A 19,358-nucleotide genomic window follows, 5' to 3' on the forward strand; every position below is an offset into this window, starting at 1 on the left:
CTTCCTCAGCCCTGCTCCGGGCTGCTGGGACCGAAAGGAGCTCGGGTGAAGGCTGTGTCTGCATACAGGTGGGAGTGACGGCTCAGAAGACCATGAGGCTGCTTCCCGCCTCGGGGCGAAAGGCCACGCAGAAGGTAAGCGGGCAGGGGCTGTCGGTGATGCACTGCTTGTGCTGCTGGAGTCTTTGGAGTTTCTTCGGTTAGTAGGTCCTAGGGAAAATCTTCGGAACCAAATTTTTTGAACTATTTGGAAAACTTTTGGAAAAATTACAGGGGAAAAAAAGGTCTGGAGGGATTTCTGGAAAACTTTCAGAGCCAATAAGGAGTTTTCAAAACTTAGGGCATTGCTGAAAGCACAAGGAAGTTCTTGTGTGTTTCTCTACTTCTGTTCTGATAACATTTAATATAGGTGGAAGTTTTCTAGTTTTCCTTATAATAAGTTCAAGCTAAAGAAATGCGGTTAGGAAAGCTTGTTAGAAATCATGCACTTTTTTTTTTTTTGTTAAAATAAGAAATTCATAGTATGAAAATACAACTGTTTTCCCAAGTATGCCTTTCTGGAGTGTTCCACCTGATCGTGGCTGATGTTTACAAGTAGAAGCAGAGAAAGGATTGTAAATGCTGTCACTTTACTTGTTCTTGTACTTTAGTGTCCTGTCTATAGCAGGTTATCTAGCTTTCTGAAGCATACTCCCATGCAGCTGCGTAAATCGAGTACTGCAGAATGTAAAGTATTTAAATATAGAAGAAGATGATTAATATAGGAAAACAATTATTTTAAAATAAAATTTATGCTTTGTTGATAAATGATGTGTTATACTTTTGAAGGTAGTTGTTGGAGATCAGGATGGGGTCATTACGTGCTTTGGCATTAAAAAGGGGGAAGCTGTGGTAAGTAGAAATGTTTAATTAAAAAATTTATTTTTCAAGTATTCTTCCTAATGAGCTTTGAAAGTTTATTTTTGTTGACATGGGAGATAAACCACCTGTGGAAGCTCTCAAGGCAGAGCTGTGGACTGATACCCAGCCATGATCAGGGTATGCTGATTTCATACCTGGACAAGCACATAGTTCTCCAGCTGTAGGTAAGACACTAGTGTATAGCATCACAAAAAAGGTCAATTTAGCACCTTTTGCTTTGCACTTTAGTTAGGCTTAAGTCTCTGCACGTACTCAGTTACTGTGACTGAACAAAAACCTGCAGTGATTCACTAAGTCACCTTAAGTGACTGACAAATGAGTTGCTTTCTATGAGCCTAGACTTAGGCCTAGCTTCATAAAAATATGTCCTTTCGATTTTTTCCTGTTGGTGAGGTTCCTAGCCAGCTCATAAGGATTCTATAGCAATGCAAATCTATGTAGTCTCCTGGAATAAGAATGCAACATATAAGAGGCAGGGAGGGAGTGAATATGTGTGTTTTACAGCTACCAGTAGTGCTGAAATTGTCCTATGGATGAATAACACTTCAATAATCAAGTCTTAATTTATTATATTTTACAGCAGTTTATACTTAGTGACTTATAAATGCTTGATTTCTTTGTGATGATGCTGAAGAGAAAACTACAGATACATTTTTGTCCGCATGTAATCCGCAGTATCCTTAGTTTTGCCAGGAACTGTAAAGCAGATTTATTATCCTTTGTGTTAGAAGATTATCATAAATACAATATTGTGATGATGAAAACTGCTTTTATGTTTCCAGACAGTGTTCAAGACACTTCCAGGCCAAAAAATTGCAAGATTGGAGTTGGGAGGAGCTCTTAATACACCACAAGAGAAAATTTTTGTGGCTACAGGATCGGAAGTTAGAGGTTTCACCAAAAGAGGGAAGCAGTTTCTTTCATTTGAAACTAACCTCACTGAAAGCATCAAAGCTATGTATGTATAATGTTTTGCATTCAATTCATATCCGTAGCAGATTGTTTATGATTTTCTGTAATAATTTTTTTGCTGTATTGTATGCTGACAGGTAGCACTAAGTGCCAGTCCAGCTTTAGCTTGTGCCATGACATGTAGGAAGGAACTTAGTCACAGTGAAGTTTAGGAAGAGTAGGGGGCGTTGGAGGGGGTCTGGAGGCACTCACATCAGGGCAAATGCAGGCGAGCAGAGCTGGGGATGTTATCATGGTGTGTGATGTCTACATGCCGTTGCTGTAGCAGACCAGGATCGTGGTGTAAGATGCTGCATTATATAAACAGGTTTGAGATTAATTAATGCCATCAAAATATATTAATTACATTTCTATAAAGATATGGTTAGGATTTTACATGAAGACAACATAGGAGATAGAAATATATATATAAATAACTTTGTTTTAGCCTTCATTAAAAAAAAAGCTGGAACATCTTTCAGGGTGCGCTAGTGCTTTGAATCTGCAAGCAATGGTGCGTGTGTACTGTAGGGCTTAAAGACTCTCATTGCTGCTATCTGGGAAAAATGCTACAGGAAGTGTTTTCTTTTTCTCAGGCATATTTCAGGAGCAGATCTCTTCCTTTGTGCGAGCTATATCTATAACCATTACTGTGACTGCAAAGACCAGCACTACTACCTATCAGGAGATAAAATCAATGATGTTCTCTGCCTTCCTGTAGATAAAGTGAATTGCATTACACCGGTACTTGCATGTCAGGATAGAGTCCTCAGAGTTTTACAGGTTAAAATATTTGCTGTTTTCTTTTTTGATGCTGTAGAATTGGATTAATTCTTAAGGGAATCAGCACATCAGCATGGCTTAAGCATAAGGATAAGTATGTGGTATCTTAATTGGCAGTGTAGCTGTCTATAATGCTGGTACTTATTTTTTTTAAAGGAAAATCATGATTATAAATTTGCAAAATGAGGATTAATAAAACCAATATAAATAGGCTTTGGAATTCATAGATGGAAGTGATAACAAATTGGTCCCTTCTAACTAGAAGTGCTCATGTAAGGGAATTAAATGTTTAAGTCTTTATCAGTTTGGAAATTCTTGCTCACACAAATTGCTGTTGCAACAAGTCTGAGTGATATTAAGAGGTTTAACAAAATCATCAGACTAATTCGTGGATTATTTTTAGTAATAACACATTTTAAGTGTCCTGTGTTTTATTTATATAAACTGTACTCTGTTTTGGCTTAGAAATGCTTCTCCCATAGGTATGGTGAATTTGTATAAGTGAAGCATATCCATAATTATTTTGTCCTTATGCTTGTGGGCTTTTTTTTTTTCCTTCATGTTTGTGTTTTGGGATTTTTATTTTGTCTGGTTTTGTGGTTTAGTTTTTGTCAAGTTTTTGGTTTGGTGGTGTGGTTGGTTTTTTGTTTTTGTTTTTTTTTTTTTCCCCAAAACTCATTCAAGATAGTTCTCTTTGTCTTCAGGGATCTGATTTATTGTATGAAGTAGAAGTTCCCGGACCACCTACTGTTCTTGCTTTGAACAATGGAAATGGGGGTAACAAGATTTTGAATATAGGCACAACTAAAAAATGTTATTTTACTATATTTTTAAGATTTTATTGCTTGTATTTATTAATTACATTTTGCCTTGATTTTTAAGCTGATGTTAAAAATGCAGCAGTAAACTGAATATACACACACATATGAATGTTTTAGGCAGTTCTAAATGATATTCACATTTGATTGAAAGCCTTTTACAATAGCAGAGAGATGTAAGGTGGTCTCATTGTGTAAATAGCAGTTGGACTTTTGGGGGCCTTGTCAAAGTCCTGGATTTGCATTTCTCTTACACATGGATTTTTCCATAACTGGAATTGCTAGTTGCATCCGTCTGTGGAGGGATGAGAATATTGAGTAGAGCTCACATGAACTAAGACTGTGTAAGGATCAAGCTTAAAATAGTTTGATCATCCTTCTTGCTAATCCATTCTAACCTAATAGAAATCCCTTTAATATGTTAATCTGGGGTTTGATTTAGTTTCAGTTAGATTGTGTGACAATGACATCCAGAGCAGGTTTGGAAAAGTAATTCTTACTTGCTTAAGTCTTGGCATAACATTCACTATTGGATGTATGTTCTGAATGAATCTCTTTGTTTCTCTTCTGTAAAGGCAACTTAATACCCTGTCTTGCCTGAAATTTAAAGTATTGGATTATGAAAGCATTTTAGGCAGAATTTCAGTGCAGGGGGGCATTCATACACAGAAGAGTGCTAGCCATGAAGAAATTATGAGAAAAAGTGCAGTTTTCGTGTATTTGTTTTTGTTTTTAAAGCCTGTTATACAACACTAGTGTTAATATTTTGTTTTTCTCTTGGGCTGTAGAGTGTAACTACATTATATTTTCAAATCTTTGAAATGGGTGTACCTGATTTTATCAAATTTAATTCAATTTATGTGTTTAGGTGATTCTGGAGAAGAAATTATATATGGAACTTCTGATGGTAAACTGGGTCTTATCCAGATTACTGGATCCAAGCCTATACCTAAGTGGGAAATTGGAAATGAAAAAAAGAGAGGAGGTATGTGTCTCATCAACGTGCCCCATCCCTGGAGGTGCTCAAGGCCACATTGGATGAGGCTTTAACAGCTTGGTCTAGTGGAAGGTGTCCCTGCCCATGGCAGGGGGGTTGGAACTAGGTGATCTTTAAGGTCCCTTCGAACCCAAACCATTCTGTGATATGATACAAATGTAAAACCCACTGTACCATCTTGAACCTCAGGCACAGGTGCCAGATTCAGCCCTCTAGTGGACTCATCCAGAAATAGCATTAATAAAATCTTAAAACTCAACCAAGAATCTCTTTCTGTGTAGTTTAATGTGGCCTGTATATTACTGTGTCACAAACAAATAAAGATGAAGTAAAATATTTTGTTTTCTTTTTATTAGGTATATTATGTATTGATAGTTTTGACATTCTGGGAGATGGAGTTAAAGATCTCCTCATTGGAAGAGATGATGGAGTACTAGAAATTTATAATTTTGAGAGTGCAGATGACCCTGTCCTTCGTTATGATCATGTAAGCCCACATTCATCATACTCTGCTTTGCTGGAAAAATAAATTAAAAAAAACCAAAATCTGTACTTCAAAACGTAAAGTAATTAGAAGGTCATTACTGCTAAAATGTGTTGTTGTTGATGTTTTTTAAATTGTGTTTTATGTGCTTTGTAATCTTGTTACTGTAAGCTTCAAAGCGGTATCCTAGTACTTAAGAGGCAGAAGGGGAAGTGGTCCCAAATTGAGCAAAAATCAAAATAGTGCATAGGGTATGTTAAAGGTTTGTCTCTGTTAACCTCTACAGTTTCTCTTGGGTGAAAATTAATACAGTGCTTCTCTCAGTGAAAAAGCAGCCCTGTATTGTGTATAGTCTAGAAGTGCTCAGGACTTTGCAGAGCATAATTACTTTGGTTATAAATTGTTAAAATAGAGATGTTTTTGTGGGTCTAGATATTGTGCATCTATGTAGATATTTTGTGATGCAGGTAAAGGAGGAGCGAAACACTTAAAATCCCCACAAAAACCCCAAACTTCTAAACAAGTGCAGTGATATTTCCCTCTGCTTGAATGTGTTTATTTGAAGGCTTTATCAGAGAGCATTGCGTCAATCCAGGGTGGCTGTGTGGGAAAAGATGGTTATGATGAAATTTTAGCATCCACATATTCAGGTAAGCTTCATATCAGTTACTCAATAAGTGTCGCATATGGTAATGTGATAAAAATGAAGCAGGCTATGTTGTTAGTGCAGCCAACGTCTCATGAAATTGTTGTCCTGATTGGAACCAAGATAGTGTTTTGTTGAAAGGATCTCTTCTAATTTCATATTTAGACTTCAAAAAGTGTTTCCTACACTTAAACTATATTTTTATATATTAACATATATAATGTGTTCTGCTGTGTAACACATATCTGGATAGACTTTTTTTTTTTTTTGTCTTTCACATAATTTCCTTCTCTTTCAGCTTAATAGGGCTCTAAATTGGATTGATTTTGGTTTGAGTAGAAAACAAAGCTTCCCCATGTGAGGCATCTCGGCATCCCCTCTGTAGGATCTGAGCTACTGGACGGACTGTCACAGAGGCTATGATAAACATGCTGCATATGTTAACTGCTCGGAGCTAAAATGTTGCTAGTTCCCTGTCTTCAGTTATCTTCAGTACTAAAAAATTAGCCTACTGAAACCTCTTGTATCCAAAATCATGTATTCTGGCAAGATACAGTTCTCAGTTAGTTACTGAGAAGCAATGGTGTTCAAGTATCTCTTTTAAATAGTTTTTGGATTATTAAAAGACTTTATACCTCACCTCATGTGAATTGTTTTGGTATGATAGGCTGCAACAATACTTCGGCTGAAGTCCTTTGTGGCTTCTGTTAGTGTCTGTGGGAATATTCTAAAGATCCATGAGTCGTAGAAGAAAGGAAAAAGAAAACCCCATATTCACCTGTGGGTTTTCAAAGGTGAGCTCTGGCATTATGGGCAGCAGACTGAGTTCAGTAGATTTCAGCAGATCAGGAAAAGTAGTGCTTAGAGCAATAAAATTTACACTTGAAGTTCGTCAGTGTAGGACTTCTGTGGATTTTTCTTTTTTTAAATTCATGCTCCATTATTAGGTTTTCTTGGTACTTGAAGTGGATAGCTGAGGAACACGAAAGATTGTGGACATGTCAACTTTTATGGTGCATTTTACAATGATGCTATCTTACTGTTTGCATGCATTGGATGAGGTAACTAGAGCTATAAACATCCATTCAACTCTGCATGTGATACCTGAGGTGTCAGCATGTAATCCATTAGTATTTGCTTTTTTAAGTAAAAGTAATTAAGGAAACAAAAAGTTAATTTTTTTTCACTTCAACCAGCAGCATTCAGTTTCAAAACACACTGTGCAACACATTGCACAGCTTCTGTTTTGTTTTGTTTTCAGCTGTAGTACTGCAAATTATTCAAGGTTTTGTCAGAGAAACAGAAGTTGGAAGAAAATTTAAACACTCCATTAAAACCGCCATAGAGGTATTAATTGCTCAAAGTACTTAGTGAAAAAGAATAAGTAATGTTTTCCAATCTGTAGGTTAAGAATGATACCCATGAAAATCATGCTCAGTGTCTAGATTAATCCTCCAAAGAAAGGATTAAATTAAGTCGTGATTCTGTCTACCAGTATCTGGAACAAACATTGCTCCACACATACAAAAGCTGAGTGTAGACTTTTCTTTGTAGCTTATAAGGAATATAAACTTCATATATTGGTTTAGGCTGGCTGACGGGGCTGACTACAGAACCTGTCCATAGAGAAGGTGGATCAGGTGAAGAACTAAAATTAAGTCAAGAAATGCAGAGCAAGATTTCATCCCTAAGGTAATTGCACTAGAAAGAAATTTAAGTGGAAGAACTGACATGTTAAAAGCTGAAACGTCATCTTTCCTTCCTGTCTCACTGGAATTCCTGAATTGTTAATGTATCTAGAAGTAGAATGAAGCCTTTTCAGAGTAGAAATGAATAGCATCCTTATTTCAGAGTCCCCTTCTATCTTGCCTTCACATGATGAAGTCTTAATGCCTTCTTCCTCAGTGGTGGCAAGATAAGATTCCTATCTTCCATGCTGCTTATAGCTTCTAAATGAAATGAGGAAAGTAGTCACTAGCATGTAAGTCAAAATGCATTGTACTCTTGAAGGAAAAAAGTTGTCCATTCCTGTGATGGATAGAAATCTCTTTTGGCAAAGTACAGTAGAAGCTACGTTTTCATATTTTAGAGTTTATTTCTTATCTTTGTTATGTATGTGGAAGAGGAGTCGCCAGTCACTTCTGGTTGGAAAATGGTGAACAGAAGATAAACATGACTGACTTGCAAGCTTAATATACTTAATTTCTAGTGTAGCTTTTATAGTTGTTTTTTTAAGACACTATATGTGGTTTCCCTTTTCTAGGAATGAATTGGAACACTTGCAGATGAAGGTACTTCAGGAACGTGAAAAATACCAGCAGTCTTCTCAATCCAGTGCTGCTCTTTCATCAGTACCTGCATTTAGTGTGAATGATAAGTTTACATTAAATAAGGATGATGCTAGCTACAGCCTTATCTTGGAGGTGCAGGCAGCTATAGATACTGTCCTGGTACAGGTGAGCGTGGTTTTGTTCTTGTTGGCTTTCTTGATCTGTAAATAAAACATCCAGAGACTTTCTAGCTTGAAAAGCTGTGCTATAGTAGCTTAAGTATATGGGGTTTAAAATGTCTGAATTGTTATAAGAGGAAATTGAAGAGTATAGCCTTGCAATGTTGAAGTAACTGTTGTAAATGCTTGTTAGGGAACAACAATACAACTTAACACCTGTATTGAACAGAGCAACATCATGCTACCAAAATAGACCAAAACACCTCCTGTACTAGCAGGTTTCTGTGTAACTGTTGTGTTTGCTTTTGCATGTCCCTCTTTATTTAAAGAGCAATTAACTCAGTAAATCTTAAATGAGGTGCCATTCTCACTCCCCAGTTAAGTATCCTCTGTAGTGGAAAATTAATTGTAGAATGGTATGGGCCACCTGTGCACTTTCAAGGTGGAACAGCATCTCATTTGTGTGTGATTGGTGGTAAATGCTCCTGCCAAGTACGGCAACCTTAGTTAGTTATTCCTCCTACTTAATCAGCTGAAATTAATGTTTTCTTTGGTAGTCAGAAAGAGTAGTGGTACTGAATTGACTTTTTTGGGGATACGCATAGGGAGAAAAATTTTACAAGGAGAGATTTGTTAGGTGAATTTGCTGTAACAAATGGGAGAAAACTACTGTAGGATTTTATTTTTCACTTCTTAATAAAAATCTTATTTTTATTAATGATGTTATCAGAGCAATGCTAAACTACAGCTAATTTGCAGCTCAGTAGTATCTGCAGTTCTCATAGCTAAGTGAGGAAGAATGAAATAGTTTAATCTAGGCCTTAGCTTAATGTAGAGTTGAGAATTTATGGCTTTTTCTTTAAAGGAATACAAAGCAGTGTTTGGTATTCCTGTGTGGTGAGAAGACAATAAGAAAGTGTTTTTGAAATATCTTTTTAGGAAGTATGTTGTGTATTTATCAATGTTTCCTGACGCTTCTGTGAAGTTATAAAGCAGTACCAAATCAAGTAGTTAATAATTCTAATACCCTGTATTCTCATTTCCAAAACACTGTTAGATTTAATTTTAATTCCAATGAAAACACATCTAGATAAGAAGTGGTCTATGTCAGAAGCATTGCTGTAAGTAAAAGGATCATTAATAATTATTTCATGTGATCCTCAGGTTTCCTGAATGAATATTGTAATCCCCCTATTAAAATAGGGAAACACTTCAGTCATGAATATAATTCATGGTTGTCTGAAAGATAGTTACACATCTTACACTGAAGTTGTTGTCAGCCAGCCACACAAGAGTTCAGGACTCTGTGAGAGAATAAGAGAAAGATCATCATGTTACTCTGGGATTAAATGTGAAGTAGTAAGCTGTGTGTCTGTTAGGCTTTTACCTCTTTGATGAAGCACTTGTTGCTTCTCCCTTATTAAAAGAATTGATGACAGTTAGAGGATAAATGCATTAGGAGCCACTTAGGAACTTAAGCTCTTTATTTTTCCTTGCTCTTATGTTCTGCAGAGTGATGTCCCCATAGACTTGCTGGATGTGGATAAAAATTCTGCTGTTGTTAGTTTTAGCAGCTGTGATTCTGAGGTGAGTCAAACAGAAGAGGTAATTTTTATAGAGATTGCGTGATGAAAGCTCTTAATATTGTATATTAAAATAGAATTTAGACTTATATATTTGGAATTCTAAATACATTGAGTTAAACCGTATCTTGGGCTGCATCAAAAGAAAAGTGGCAGGTCTTAACACAGGGCAAAGCTAAATGTGGGCAAAAGGATCCTGGGGCAACTGCTCTCATGCTTTTTTCCTGCCTGATCAAGATGTGAAAGACACATTCAGTATTGTTCTCTTTTCTGGATTTGCCAGTTGTGCATATATTTACTTTGAAGAAATTTAAGTGAAGAACATTATATTTCTTATTGTGTCTCTTAAAAATCACTTTAGAATGTAAAAATTCTGCTGTATGGGAAGTAATATGTTTAAGTGCATTTTTTTTCTATAATAATGATAAACTTACAGAATTACTACTGATGTTTAGGGCTGGAAAGAAAATCCATAAACTACCTTAGTATTATGAAAATCCTCTGTGAAGTCTTCTTTCTTGTAATGGCCCTTTACGTATTTTGGTTTTAAGAACTAAATTTGCACATCATTGGTCTACCCTGGAGCTTTCAGAAGTCAGCTTTTTTTTTTTAAGTTTCTTGTTATTTGTGATGATGAATTTAGCTTTTTTTGGTGTGTTTTCTTACTGATCTTACTTTGGGTTTTGCATTTTGAAATAATATTGCAGGTGAGTAGGGTAGGCTGACAGATGCATTCTTCAGCTGAAAAGTAGATATCTATATAATTTTTATGGTGATATTAAAGAGTATAAGATGCTTCAGTTGGTTTTTCCCTGTATAGAGAAATTTCTTTAATTCTACCATCATTAAAATTAATTGGAATATTCAAGGAGACCAAAGATTATTTTTTTGTATTTAACTTCTGTAAAATAGCTGTACATGAATAGTAAAAACTTTACAGTGCATGTCTTCAGTTAAAACAGACCAGTAGAACTTTTCTGAGTCCACAGACCTATTTTGTATTATTTTTCTTGTTTTTTTGCTGTTTACAGCCAAATAACAACTTTCTTCTTGCAACTTACCGATGCCAAGCAAATACTATGAGACTTGAACTTAAGGTAAAATGCTCCAAAATATTTTCCATAATAAATTAATGGTTATGTAGAAGTCTATGTAGAAATGTAGAGATCTCTGCCTCGACTGACTGCTTAGCCTGAGCAAATGATCAGTTCAGTTTCTACTGCTGGTTGTTTCCTGAAAACCTTCTAACCTGGGGCTTGTGCTCCTTTGTATTTGTCTGTAGGATTTCTAAATGCTTCTAAAAATGTGTTAGTTCAGAGGAGAGCCTGGGGTCCTTCTTGAGGGTCCATAAGATGAAAGCAGTGAGGAAATCACAGATTGTGAAGATTCTTGGTTCTGGAGACTGTGTGGAACTTGAAGTGGAGAGAGGCATGGGAAAGAAAGCCCTGGCGCAGTTTGTCCTTGGAAGTGTTTGAAGGAAGTTACATACGAAAGTAACTGGGGAATATAGACTGGATTCGTATTTTGGCAAGGAAGTAAATTCAGTCATTCCATGTTTATTGTACTAAAGGCATGTGGGTGTTTTGGGATTTTTTTTTTAACGATCCACAAAATTCACACGTTTTTGCAGCTACCGCCGGGGGGAAAATAATGATTAGGAAAATCCTCAAGATGCTCACAGGCTCCAGGTTTTCTCTTTATGTAGTCACCTAACACTGCAGCCTCCTAATGGGATTATCTGTTTATTTATGTAAAACTGTCAGTCAAAAGATTATCGCTAGACATTTAAGCCTTTATAAGATGCATCAAATGTGGGGGGAAGTTGGGGTGGTTGTCTGTGTTTTGGTGAGGTCGCAGTAATGGATCTAGTGTGCAGGACTAAGACTCTTATTTCCCAGGTCCCCTTCTTAAGAAACACTGTTAAGCGTGGTTATCGATTCTGAGCAGGTCATTTTATCTCCCTATGTCTCAATTCTCTTATTTAATTTGGGGATACGACCGTGGCCACCTTCACTATTGAAAATACTAGGTAAAGAGTACATAACACAAGAAAAATAAATCAAATGTATTTGTCATACACAAAAAGAGGGTTTTTTTACTCTCCCACTAAAAACTTTAATAAACTTGCTGTTGTGTGTCATCATAGTGCAGTATTTCATCAAAGCCCTGTACTATCCCTCTTGCATTTGGATCCTGATGTGATGGATTCAATCCGCACAGCTTCTGTTGCCACCTCGCTGCAGTACCTTGAGGATCTCCAGTGATTTACACCTGCCACATGCAGTTCATTCTCTTTTTGTATTTTCTCTACGCACATACAGGCGATATAACTTTCAAGTCTTGGTAATTTTATTTACAAAGAGAACTCTTCACTAACTTTTTGAAATTAAAAACATTGAAGTGAATGACTTCCTGTAAAACACTGCTTTTTGAGTTCCAAGACCCTATAAAATACAGGACATAATCAAGGTTACAAAGCAAACCTGTACTTGAACTCCAGTCTGCTCTTTTGTTCGTATAAAGCTATCTTGGTAGCTGTTCTGCCTGCTTTTATGGCTGTGTTGGTGCTGTAGGTGGGACACTCCTGTGTCTTGTCAATTCTGTGTGAGTTATTGGCAGGTGACAGACTCCTTGGTGCAGTCTGTGTGACCGATCTCAGCAGAGAGGTGATTGATGCATCGCTGTGTACTCAGAGGTGTGGAGAGTGCGTACTGTGTCCTAAAAGGGTTTGCACATCCTGTTTGTTGGGTATTCTGAGAATTGAACTTGAGTCTGGCCTCTTACTTTTCCAAAAATAGCTCAGGAAGAACTTTGATTGTTATGAAGAAATTAATATGTATTTTGAAATTGTTTACTCTTAAATTCTTTGATCTATTATTTGCTGACAACTGCTACAGAATATATTTTTTGTCTTAAAAAATAATGGGGCCACTGGAGAATTAGAAGCAAGTTACAGACTATTTTACCTAATCCAAAAGTAAGTTAGTGGGGTTTATTTTCTTAATATATCTCATTCATCTAATATAGCAGCACTTCATTGGATGCTGCTTTACCTAGTTTTAAAACATTCTTGACCTTCTCTAATTATGGTGGCACCATCAAGTAAATACAGTGCTTGAAATATTCTTGGAGTACTGCAGCAAATCTACAGTTTTTCTTGAAAAAATTTTTGAATATCCAACAATTTTCCAAATTTTGGTAAATGTAATCTTTTCTGTTATTCTTGTTTGTGGGTTCTGCTTTTACTTCTGCAGGTTCGATCAATTGAAGGACAGTATGGGACACTTCAAGCATATGTAACTCCAAGAATTCAACCAAAAACCTGCCAAGTTCATCAATATCAAATTAAACCACTTTCACTTCATCAGAGAACTCATTCTATTGACCATGACAGGTATTTGCAAAGAAAAATCAACGCCTTTTTCTCTTGAAAAACTGACACAATCCAGTTGAAACAACATTTACTTTATAAACTTCAGTATGTCATTCCTAACTTACAGTTTTGAACCTGTAGTTCCATTTTTATCAGTTTTCTGAGAAAAAATGCAGATTTAAGGGGTTTCTGCTTTCCTTGTCATTCTTTATCCTTGTTTTCAGGTTATTTCTCATTTTATTGACCTGGGTTATAGTGCAAGCACCATGTTATTAGAGCTGAGAGAGTGGTAGAAAGGAAGCTCGCCTGTGTTAGTAACCGCACTCTTTTCAGTTTCAGCCTCAGTGTGCCCTCCACCCTTTTAACGTAGTTCTTTCCCATAGCTAATTTGGCTCCAAAACTGAGACAAGAATTTTCTCCCTCATCTCTCTGTTTGGAACCTACTCTTTTACACAATTCCTACTTGATTTTCCCTGCCCTCAGTTAACATCATGTATTGCCATCAAGGTGTTGCTTGTTTAAAAAAAAAAAAACGGAAGGATTGATAAATGCCTTTACCTGATATGCAAACATATTCCATCATGCCTCATTCTTCATATAAATGATTTGTGGTTTACAGCATGGGAGACTGTTGAGGCTCTTAGATTTGCTGTGTTGTCAGTTATTTACCTTTGTCAAAAATTTCAGGTTTAACAACTTGAAACGGGATATGTCAAAAACTTCCAACTAGTTTCTTATCTAGTTCTGACACGCCTACTATGAGATAAAACTTGCATGTATGCATAGGTTTTTGTCTTGAAATGCAGAAAAATAGCTGTATCTGCAATACATAACTACTTAGCAAGATACCTGACTTCTTATGTGGTGCTGATTAAAAGCAACCAACCACGTGGAACTAAACTTTTTTCATATGGATAACCAGTGCACTGACAGTGCCCCTCCTTCATAACTATTAACTGCTTTTTTAAATTATTTTTTTATTTCATAATGTCATAGACCCATGAATACACTGATGCTCAAGGGCCAGTTCAGTTTTGCTGAAATTCACTCCTGGATTGTGTTTTGCTTGCCTGAAGTGCCTGAAAAGACTCCTGCTGGAGAGAGTATTACCTTTTATTTTCAGAACACCTTCCTGGGTACACAGCTTGAAAGTACTTACAGGTAAAATATAAATTACTAAAGCAGAATGTAACTACACTGGGACTTCTCTCTTTTTCATTCTTGGCCAGTATGTGAATACAGTTTCATGCACATACTACTGTTGCTCTTACCACCACCAGCCCCATCAAAGCTCTCACTAAAGAGAACAGGATTCTTTCTTGAAAAGGATTGTCAAATGTTACCAGGGGTGAGCACTGTCTAGTAATGATGCAGTCTTTTTCTTGAAGCTGGTCCAAGACCCAAATTGCCAGGGAGGAAAGGCTTGAAATATTTTTAGGATGATGGCTTGCTTTTGGAGTTAAAGAATCTGGCTAACTAATATAGTAAAGTTATTTTGTAATTCCTGTTGTTTTCTAACTTCCTTTTTTTTTTTTTTGTACTGAGGAGCAGAAATAACTTAAAAGACATTTAATACTCATGCAAACAAAAATGTGAATAAGCGTTAAGCTGAAAACCTAATTTTTCTGCAACTTCTATTAGGCAAATATTATTTTTGTGTTTAAGATTAATACTCTGTTCTCAAAGTAATTACTTACATCTTCCTTCAGCAAATTACGTACATCCACCTGAAAATGGAACTGTAAAGTGGGGAAAAATTAGTTGTTCTAATTATACAGATTCCAACCTCCTCCCATCTTACCAGGCATGTTGTCTACTCATAATGTAGAAAGTTGTTGGGTGGTGGATTTTTTGGGGGGAAGTGGGGTTTTTTTCTCCCTTCTAGTATCGAAGCTTGTTGTTTGGCTTCAAGGTATTGCAATGATAAAACTTCAGAGGAATTACTACAGCCAGAAATCTTACTTGTATAACCTTAGTGCCATACAATAAAGATAAAACTGCTTTGTGTATACCTGAGATTTGTGTATACTGCTTTGTCTTATTTACTGGAACAAACTTCCCTGACAAGGTTACACAGGGAGTAGGGAAGGAGTGAATAGCACAGGGGTGTATACAGCCACCTGATAGGTGCAGAGTTGTTATGACCTTTCTAGAGGTTGCTTTCTTTGATTTGGGCATTAATTTACAGGCCTTCTATTTTAACTTAGGGACAAATCCAATGCATGCGTGTGTGTTTAAGTTTGTTCATGTAAAGTTTTTCTCCCCTTATAGAAAAGGTGAAGGATGTTTTAAGTCTGACAACATTTCTACAATATCCATCCTAAAAGATGTGCTATCCAAAGAGGCTACTAAAAGAAAGATTAATCTCAACATATCATATGGTAAAACTTTCTTCTCTGTTTTGTTGTCCTTGACTTCATTTTATATTCTTATAAATGGAATATGTATTATTCATTTGCTTGTTTGGTTTTGTTTTGTTTTTTTTTTTTACTCCTGAGTAGACATAAATGAAGAATCTGTGAAGCACACATTAAAGCTTATCCACCCCAAATTAGAGTATCAGCAGCTGTTGGCCAAGAAGGTTCACTTAATAGATGCTTTGAGAGTAAGTACCTGAACTCCTGTGGAAGGATTTTTGTGGGGGATTATGTTGTCAGGTACCAAGCTGTGCAGCTCAAGTCAGATGTGTGTCATAGTGGTATGTGTTCTGTTTCTATTCCCAGGACACCTATTTTAATTATCTAGGAGACAAACTTCTTAAAGTGACGTTCCCATTTGTACTGGATAACTAGCGAATAACACATAGGATTACTGACTGATGTTGGGGATGCATGCTTAAATCAGACAGTAGAAGGCAGCCAGCTTTATCACCTAACATTCTCTTTTTGCCTGCTGTTGTTTTCCAGTTCCTCTTTTGTCTTTTTTCACTAAGCTTTAAAAGTTTTTTTAAATCTGGGGACGATGATCCATGCCAGATAAAGACTCTTGCTTTGGATTTTCATCGCAGTGTGTCATAATTTCTGAATTATCTGTTTATTAATCTGTTTAATCGTCTTCTCAACAGCTAGTCTTTGGGAGGTGCCTGTTAGGCAGCTTGTCTCAATTCTTGGACTTTTCCAACAACCAGGAGTTTGTCATCAGAAACTTGCTCTCCTCTCTTTTGGTGTATTGTTTTGAGGAGGAGGGGACATGAAAATGGACAACCAATTCTCTAGTGTCCTTTGGTGGAACCAAATACTAGGTGTCAGAACTCTTCAGTTAGTAGAAAAGCTGACTTCCAGTGAGCACAGTGTTTATTATCTCTATCTTTTTTTTAGGCAGTGGATCTCCTTTGATAAATCTTTTCTGACAATGTTTTTGTCACTTATTTTTTGGATAATAACTTAGTCATAGGTAGTAAAATAGTCCCGTGGTTGATGAAACCTGTTATCCCAGCAGACTCATGATGCATACCATAATTACCTTTCATCTAGAAAAGAAAAATCTTTCTGTGGGGGATAAAAAGGACTATTGACCATCTTGAATTGGTCTGATGGCAGACTGGGGCATTTTAGAAGAGGTCTTTATAACTTTTTGCTGTCATGAATTGAGTGATACTTTCAGAGTTTACTCACTTCAGATTTTTAGCATGTGCTACACTTTCCAGGAATTTACTTATTCTGAAAACAAGATAAGGTGAAGGCTTTGAGCCTTAATTAGGCTTCATTCTTCCTGTCAGACCCAAGCTTCATTTCTTCTTGCTTTTATGCTCTTAAGATACTTAACTTATGATTCTTATGATTTAAAATGTCTTTGAGGAATTACAAGTTCATGAAGGAAATGTGGACTTCCTGCTACCAAAATACCGCAGCATTTTGGAAGAGGCAGATCAGCTTCTTGAGGAATACAAGAAACAACCTGCACATCTCGAGAGACTTTATGGTTTGTTGATCAATTCAGCTTTTTGTTTAAATGCAAATTTATGTCTAGAGAGCACCCTGAACATGACTGAAATAGTTCTGAAGTCAGTATTTGCAGAACTGAAATAATTTGATAAGTGTGTACAGTTGGGTAGCTTCAGGACAACACTAGGTATGTAAGTACGTATGTCTGTTTGGTCATCCAGCCAAGGTTGCATATTTACACAGTGTTTTGTATCGTAAAAATCTGAAGTTAAAGGTGAGGCAGTAAAACCTAGCACATACTGAAAAGGGCTTGTGTGCTAGTATGGACTTTGAGGAACTCTCTAAAGGTTCTCAAGAACTTTACACCTGGGAACTTCCAAAATTGATTTAGCATCACAAGCGTATCACTGAGAATGAAAATACCAGGATTATTTGCAAGTGACTTTTCTACTTTTTTTAACAGACAGCTTTTTATATTTGGATGATCCTTGTCTTTATGGTCATGATTAAGGATCATATTCAAATTCTGGGTGGTATTTAAGAGTGTTTACAAGTTAAATGAGTGATTAAGTTCTGAGTGGTTAAGTTTTAGAAAACATCAGAGAACCAGAAAAATACATATGGGGTGGGAAGGGAGACTCTTTAGGAGATGATCTAAGTGAAGGAAATTCTGTAACCTTCTCTCGTGTTCCCGGTACAGCTTTAAGCACAGAAAATCTCTGCCAGACACCAGCTTTCATGAGCCTGAGTGTATACAGTGTAAGCAGGGTCCTCATTGTCCATCCTGTGATAGTTCCTCTTTCTTGAGTGTTTCAGATGAGGTCATTCTAAAGCTGAAATACATACTTTGGAGTGAAGCTGGAATCTGGGTGGTTCTAACAGTGTTTTGTGGTTTATTTAAAAGTAAATCAGTGTTTAAACATGAAGTTTAAAAAGTCTTGTCTCCAAACCCAAAATCCATTAGAATAGTTGCTACATAATAACAAGTTAAAAGTAGAGATACCTCATAACAAAACCAAGGCAATTAATAAGTCCTGGGATTTTACCTTTGCAGGTATGATCACAGATCTCTTCATAGATAAATTTAAATTTAAAGGCACCAACGTGAAAACTAAAGTTCCTCTTCTTCTGGAAATTCTGGATGGCTGTGATCAAGATGGACTAATTAATTTTTTTGAGGCAGCAGCCTAACAAGGAAAAAGCAAAGTAATTTTTCTTCTTTTTTTTTCTTTTTTTGTTTTTTAATCAAGGCAGTTCATTATCAAGTTCAAAACACTTTTTAAGAAATACAGTTTTTTGTTGTATTGTCAGCTCTTACTTTGTATTCGTATTTATGATGCTAATACAGTAGTCAATTTTAGTTCATGTAAACTGCTGTGTATGTTAAATGGCTGCACAGTTTCTATACACACAATGTTCTTTATAGCCAAAGAAAGCTTAGAATCAGGTGTAAATACCAAATACCCTTTTTGCAAAAATATTTTCAGTACTGTTAAAGACTATATGCAGTAGTCTTTGTTCTCCAGTTGTAAAAATGTATGAAGACACTCGTTTTCAGAGACATAACCAGGTTTAGAAGAAAATCAGGTGTTAAACTATGTCTGCTGCACTGAGAAAGTGGTACAGGGTGCTCACCTGACTTGCTGTAACTGGTGTGTGCATAGCAGGGAGAGAACTTTTGAAGCTATAAATTAACTTGTTGATGGCATTAAACTTCCTCTGTGCTTCTCTTATCTCTGCATTTTTCATTTTGTAACTCCCAGTATGTGGCATCTTCCACCCTACTTCTCACTCATTTTTATTTCAAATTAGAAGACATTAACCAGCTTGTAGATACACATATTTGTTCACAAGTGAAGTAAAAAAAGAGTAACTTAGAATCATTGAATCATTTAGGTGGGAAAAGACCCTTAACATCATTGAATCCAACACTTACTCTAGCACTCCCCCGCCCACCACTGAGCCCTGTCCCTAAGCGCCACAGCTGCAGGACTTGTAAATACCTCCAGGGATGGTGACTCCACTTCACACTTCTGGTGAAGAAATTTTTCCCAATATCCGACCTAAACCTCCCCTGGAACACCTTGAGGCTGTTTTCTCTTGTTCTGTCACTTGCTACCTTCAGAAAGAGACGGACACCCCCCTTGCTACAGCCTGCTTTCAGGCAGTTGTAGAGAGTGATAAGGTCTCCTCTCAGCCTCCTCTTCTCCAGACTAAACCCCCCCAGCTCCCTCAGCCGCTCCTCGCAGGACCTGTGCTCCAGACCCTTCCCCAGCTGCGTTGCCCTTCTCTGGCCCTGCTCCAGCCCCTCAATGTCCTTCTTGTGGTGAGGGGCCCAAAACTCAACACAGGATCACGGCCCAGTCCTGCTGGTCACACCATTTCTGATACAACCTGCTCCATTAAAAGATAAGTGGGGAAAAGCAAGTTTCCAGCGGGGAGAGAGGGAGCACGTGCAGGAGCACCGGCC

At 36.9% G+C, this 19,358-nt stretch overlaps 1 protein-coding gene across 1 annotated transcript; it reads left to right on the plus strand.

The window, feature by feature from the left end:
* Positions 1 to 51: 51 nt before the first annotated feature.
* BBS7 (Bardet-Biedl syndrome 7) lies at positions 52 to 18,079 on the plus strand (the record flags this gene model as incomplete). The annotated part of the gene is made up of 18 exons (XM_010082394.1): positions 52 to 134; positions 828 to 890; positions 1,703 to 1,878; positions 2,468 to 2,654; positions 3,359 to 3,431; positions 4,341 to 4,457; positions 4,826 to 4,956; positions 5,519 to 5,603; positions 7,189 to 7,291; positions 7,863 to 8,055; positions 9,561 to 9,635; positions 10,663 to 10,728; positions 12,886 to 13,025; positions 14,001 to 14,165; positions 15,276 to 15,385; positions 15,506 to 15,609; positions 16,802 to 16,925; positions 17,943 to 18,079. Coding segments are annotated over 18 exons (2,132 nt in total), but the record flags the coding sequence as incomplete, so codon positions are not given.
* Between the last annotated feature and the right edge of the window lie 1,279 nt (positions 18,080 to 19,358).

This window comes from Pterocles gutturalis, unplaced genomic scaffold, assembly GCF_000699245.1.
Source record: "Pterocles gutturalis isolate BGI_N339 unplaced genomic scaffold, ASM69924v1 scaffold29334, whole genome shotgun sequence".
NCBI lineage: Eukaryota > Metazoa > Chordata > Aves > Pterocliformes > Pteroclidae > Pterocles > Pterocles gutturalis.